Below are 6,000 nucleotides of genomic sequence, written 5' to 3'. Positions count from 1 at the left end.
AGGTGACAGCAACAAGATAGAAGAGAACTGTCTTGTAGTTTTAAGGCCAAATCTACATGGAAACTACTGGCATTTTGAATTCCCAGGGTCACTCAGAATCTAGTCAAAGTCTTGAAACAATTATAAAGCCATGACTGATCCATCACTTAGTAAATACATGTGTATGTTGACTGAGGTTTCTGTCCAACCAGGTCCCACTTCTGTTTAGTCCCAAATAAACACACAGAGGTTTATATTAATTATAAACTGATTGGCCTATTAGCTCAGGCTTTTTATTAACTCTTATAAATTATATTAGTCCATAACTCTTGTCTGTATTAGCCACGTGGCTTGGTACCTTTTTTCGGCAAGGCAGTTATATCTTGTTTGCTCTGTGTCTGGATTCCTCTGTGTCTGAGTGATGACTATAGACTGACTGTTCTCCCTTCCCAGAATTCTCTTGTTCTTATTTCCCTACATATATTTCCTCCCTGGTTGCCCTGTCTATACTTCCTGACTGGCTACTGGCCAATCAGCATTTTATTATACAATTGACAGGGTATAGACCATTGTCCCACAGCATGGGACTGTCCTAATCCATTTAAGTTTCTATAAAAAATACCATAGAGCCGGGCGGTGGTGGCGCACGCCTTTAATCCCAGTACTTGGGAGGCAGAGACAGGCGGATCTCCGTGAGTTCGAGTCCAGCCTAGTCTACAAAGTGAGTTCCAGGACAGGCTCCAAAGCTACAGAGAAACCCTGTCTCGAAAAACCAAAAAGAAAAAAGAAAAAAAAATACCATAGACTAAATAGTCTATAATTAATATCAGTTAATTTCTCATGGTTCTGAAGGCTGAGAAGTCCAGAATAGCTGAACTAATGTCTAGTAAGATTTTATCACTTGGTTCCTTCAAGATTCCTTCTCTTTGTGCCTTCACATAGTGGAAGGGGCAAGGTAGATCACTGAACTCTTCTATAAGGACATATATCTAGTGTATGAGGGTTCCTTCTGCCTTATCTCACCACCTTCCAAAGACTTTACCTGCTGATATCACCCTATTGGTCTCCACATTGTATTTGGTGGGGACACAAACATTCAGATCATAGCAAAGTATCTCGAATCTTCCATAGGAACATGACAAATTGTGTTTGTATATTAAGTTTAAAAATAAAATAAAGATGTACCAGTGTAAAAAGAGTAGCTGACCTTAATTTTTTTTTCTGTACCTCTTTGTGTGTTTGTGAAAGTCTTCTGAATAGCTAAACACTCCTCTCTGGCAATGAAGCTATAAGATGCCCCATTAACCTCTGAAACTGAAATATTAAGGTCAAGAATTAATTGATCCAGCAAAGCACTTCAGTGTCTGGGTACCACAGGGTTAATAAGTACAAGTGGGGTAGGTGGGGTTACAAACCAGGAACACATGCCCTCTAAGTTAGTTTGCCTTCTGTTTAATTGCCCTTAAAACACACACACTCCCATATAACCCAGAAGGTGAGAGCTGAATGAAGTTTTCTGGGTAATGGCTTGAAATGTTTTCCTTCTGAGAAGTGGTATTGAGTTACAGCATGCAGGGAACTGGGAGGAGAGAAGCAGGCGGCAGCAGGCAGCACCCTCCGAGCCCCACCTTTTCTTGGACTTGAAGGAAGGTGGACATGGGCCCTCCCAGACAAGATACAGTGAACTATCCTGTGGCTGCAGTTGACTGCTCTGGGAGTCACCTGGGGCCAGTGTTTACTAGGGTTTAGCCAGGGCCAGTGAACAGGCATCCATGCTTTGCAGTGAAATGCCACGCAGGCAGAGAGTGACAGGCAGTCAGTAGGAGCTGAGCTTTTCCCCTTTGGACGTCTGTTTCCTGCTAGGTTCAGGAGGGGGGACTGGCTGCTGCTGGTGGTGGTACTGCTGCTGTTGCTGTCTGAATTCTCTCTCCACTCCAGGTAAGCAGACTCAGAGGGAGGGCACACTGCAAAGCACGCCTTTGTACGATGAACAAGATCCGAAAGTTTTTCCGAGGAAGTGGGAGAGTCTTGGCATTTATATTTGTAGCTTCTGTCATCTGGCTACTCTTTGACATGGCAGCTCTCCGCCTCTCATTCAGTGAGATCAGCACTGGGATACTTAAAGAAAACATCAGGAGGAGGGAGCAGACAGGGATCAGAGTCCAGCCAGACCAAATGAAGATCCTTTACAACAACATTCCAGGAATGAGGCTGCCCCGGAATGGAGTTTGGGGAAAGGAGAACTTTAGAAAGGCAGAGGACCACGCACTCAAGGTTGACGAGCATATGGACCAAGTCCAGAGGAGAGGGAAAATGCAGATCCCCTTGGGAAGGGGAAAAGCTGTACCTTTGTGGCATGCTGCACATTTGCGAACCCTCCCAGAGCCTCTTACTGTGCAGAAGACAGATGGGAGAGACAGCAAACCTAGAGCCTCCTCCCAGCATATGACTCCCAAGCAAACAACAGTTTCATCACAGAGGACCCCATCTGCGGCATCAAGAGGAACGTTACTGACCAATATATCAGTACACACAGAAGCCTTTACTACAAAACAAGAGGCCCCAGAGAATCACACTCTCATCAGGCAGGCATCAAAGCAAACATCTGAAAGGACCCTGAATGTGACCATCAGGGTCAGGACTGACAGCTCAAAGCAGCAGTCACAGACAGTAACAAAATCGAAGACACCCTTTGCCAACTCGCCAATCCTGAAATCTGGGGAAGACATAGCCATAAAGAAAACTGAGGCTCAGGGCAAAGAACTAAAACACAAAGCCCATAAAGTGTTACCTCTTTTTAAGTTTATTGCTGATACAAGTCGTTTAAAGAAGCCATCTAAGAATGAGACACAGTTGGGAGGCTTGCCAGAAGATGATGGCGCCAAAGTGGCACCAGGGAAGAAACTTAATATTTCAGAAAGCCAGGTTGTGGTTATAACCAAAGAGGAGGACCTGAGGACAGATACCAAAGAGGTACCTGATTCTAAAACCCAAACTATCGTCCCTAAATTACTGGGTGGAAGCCAAGAGAAACACTTGCCCAGAAATCAAAGCGAGACATCTTCCTCTTTGCTAGCTCCACAGAGAGCAGTGTCTCAAGCCAAGCTGTCCTTAGCAGGGGGACTCCATCCAGGAAGAAGAAACTTGACTGTTAAGGCCCAGACTGTGCGATACCATCAAAACCACACAAACAGCCCTGAAAACTCTGGAAGGCATCATGTACTGAGAATAGATGTGACCCTTTCTCCAAGGGATCCCAATGCTCCGGGTCAGTTTGGGCGCCCTGTGGTTGTTCCGCCTGGAAAGAAGAAGGAGGCAGAACGAAGATGGAAAGAAGGAAACTTCAATGTCTACCTTAGTGACCTGATTCCAGTGGACAGAGCCATTGAAGACACAAGGCCTGCGGGGTAAGACCCATTTCTAGTCTCTTTTCTCGAACCCAGTATTGGGCTTTCCTGTATAGAGAAGTTTTCTGAAATTTTATTTGTGTGAATTTCGGCCATGTAGAGAATTTATTTGACAGTTATTGTTTGATGCTAGCCAAATAATCTACCATGCACATAGAGAAAAATTATATCAGAAATGCATGGGGGTTCTCCTTTTATGCTCGCATCTCAGGTCCCCTCCTTAGGTTCCATTTCCTTCCCTTTGTCAAAAATCTCTTTAAATGAGTAGAAGCATTCAATTCATGATAATCTATACCTAAGTAGTAGAACACACAGAGTAATTCCATGCCGGCAGTGACAGTGGAGTAAATTACCATGTTGGAAGTTTTCATTGGTTACAAGCTTATCAGGAGTGTGGCTGGGTAGGTGTATTCACTGATAAGGGGGTCTCCTAAGACTTCCTGAAATTAAATTGTAAAATATGAATAACCATGAGTAATGATGACTAGGACAAGAAAGGAGATGACTTAATCTCTAAACTTAAAAGTCCTTTTGTTGATGAGAATAGCAGACTGTTGTGCACTCAGTCACCGAAAGCATTAATGCTGGAAAAAGTCCATCAAGGAGGAACTTCAAGAGCAGGCTAATAATAATCCCGCTAACAGAGGTTCTGCATTGACAGGATTCTACAAATATGTAGGCAAACTTCGTGAGCTTGAGAAAAGAGAGGGCAGGCACTATGACCTGATAATAGGTGGGGATAGTCATGCAATTAGGGTCTTTCTAATTCTTCCCATTAGAAGTGTTTCACTTGCCAGGCAGTGGTGGTGCACACCTTAAATTCCAGAACTTGGGAGGCAGGACAGGTGGATCTCTGTGAGTTGGAGGCCAGCCTGGTCTACAGAGCAAATTCCAGGATAGATTCTATATACTACAGAAAAACCCTGTCTCAAAAATAAAAGTGTATCACTTGCCCTTAGTACTGCCTTCTAAAGGTTCCCAATGGACCCTCATGATCAAACAATTAAGCTCCTTAGCTCCATCATCAGGAGGTGTATGCAATCATAGACATGATTAGAATGCAGGCTGTGACTCTCTTTGATGCACTTACAAATGAGGCTACTTGTAGCCATATGTTTATTGACCACTAATTAATAATATAGCTCTGATTACAACTTGATTTTCAGTTCCCTAAGCGAGCCAGCCTGGCAGCTGAAATCACAAATGGCAAGATTAGGACTCTGAGCTTCTGTGGTTCATAAACAAAGGTTTTCTTTGGCTTCTTCGGAAAATGCTTCTTTTGAATGTAGGAAGTCGGGGCAAGCTTTTGGACAGGGTTATCAGAAAGAGAAGGCAGGCACAGATAAACCTTTGCCTTAGGTATCAAAAGTAGCATCTTCAATGTGAGTTCAGTCCCAAAGAAAACAGTTCAGACTCTTAGCTACTGTCACATCACTATTGACCAGGTCCCACTGACCTGTCTAGTTGATACTCACGTTCCTCAACTCAGTGATACATCCCAAAGAACACAGTAATAGCCCCAGAGGACTAAGCCAAGGTCCTAGGTACTTCAGTTGTCTCTGATTATTGACCTAGTTCTTCAGAGAAATTCACATTCACAAAGCCCCTTCTGTCTCTTGTGCATTATCTTTCAAAAAGGGATTCTAAAAATTATGTTTCCCCAGCTATCACCGGAAATCCTGCGTGTCACAGTATTGTGCGCTACCTACAACTTTGTGTAAGGAGTACAGGAAAATAAAGTCTCTTTGAAGGCAACGCTGTTTAAATGTGCTCAGCTGGTGTTTCTACCGGCACGGGGCAGAATCAGGCAGGGCACAGAGCACGGGCTCCGGCTCCAAGTAGGAGAAAGAAACAGTGTGCGAGGCCAAAAGCAAGCACTAATGTCATCACCCGGCTGATTGATGGAAGGTTCCATGGCTCCCGGAGCTTGTTCATTGATAATTTAGTTAGGGGAAGGAGAGTCCTGAAGCCCAGGAAAGCTACAATCAGACTCTGTCTTCTGCAGGAGATTGTCCAGCTGTTCCTGAAACTGACACGTGTGCCCGAGATGAGTCAGAGAGCGCAGGGCCAAATCCCCTCCCTCTTGCCACACAAACCACCTTGGCTAAATATAGGTGTGTCTCTGGGCAAGCTGCCTGGCTGATGCTTTGCCTGCTGCCCCAATCTGACGTAGACGAGCCAGCCATCAGGAAGCCTACTTGTGAGACCACCCAAAGGATTTCTTGTCCTTTTGTGATACTCTTCCCGAAAGGAGAATAAATAAGTTTTCTCTCCTTTTATTCCAACTTTGAGTATAAATCATGGATTCACATGAGTGTCTGGAAGAACAAATGAGAAACACGTGGGACTTTTTGGGTAGGCAAGACTTGGAGCAAGGGATTTTTTTGGTGTGGTTTCTTTTTTCGAAACTTTGATATTATTTTTCTTCCACTTTGATCATAATGTATTTGAAACGTCTTGCTCATGTCTATAATAATATTTAAGGCAATCCATTTCAGGGAATTATTATAAAATATAAAAGGACTATATATGCAGATTTGCATGGGTATGTGGGGAGAGTGGTATAAGAACAAGGACTTGTAATTCGCTGAAATGCAGACTCTGTAACTTTTGG

The 6,000-nt window shown here is 43.8% G+C and overlaps 1 protein-coding gene across 1 annotated transcript in view; it reads left to right on the top strand.

Annotated features, from left to right (window-relative positions):
- Positions 1 to 1,613: 1,613 nt before the first annotated feature.
- The window catches only part of Galnt5 (polypeptide N-acetylgalactosaminyltransferase 5), a 46,416-nt gene continuing 42,029 nt past the window's right edge, over positions 1,614 to 6,000 (top strand). Inside the window, exon 1 of the mRNA XM_075985177.1 lies at positions 1,614 to 3,386. Within this exon, the coding sequence (XP_075841292.1) occupies positions 1,966 to 3,386 (1,421 nt within the window). The 5' untranslated portion in view covers positions 1,614 to 1,965. The remainder of the gene's footprint in view (positions 3,387 to 6,000) is intronic.

Source organism: Microtus pennsylvanicus, chromosome 9 (genome assembly GCF_037038515.1).
Source record: "Microtus pennsylvanicus isolate mMicPen1 chromosome 9, mMicPen1.hap1, whole genome shotgun sequence".
Lineage (NCBI taxonomy): Eukaryota > Metazoa > Chordata > Mammalia > Rodentia > Cricetidae > Microtus > Microtus pennsylvanicus.
The sequence above is the reverse complement of the archived record's forward strand: the minus strand, read 5'-3'. Positions and strand labels throughout refer to the sequence as shown.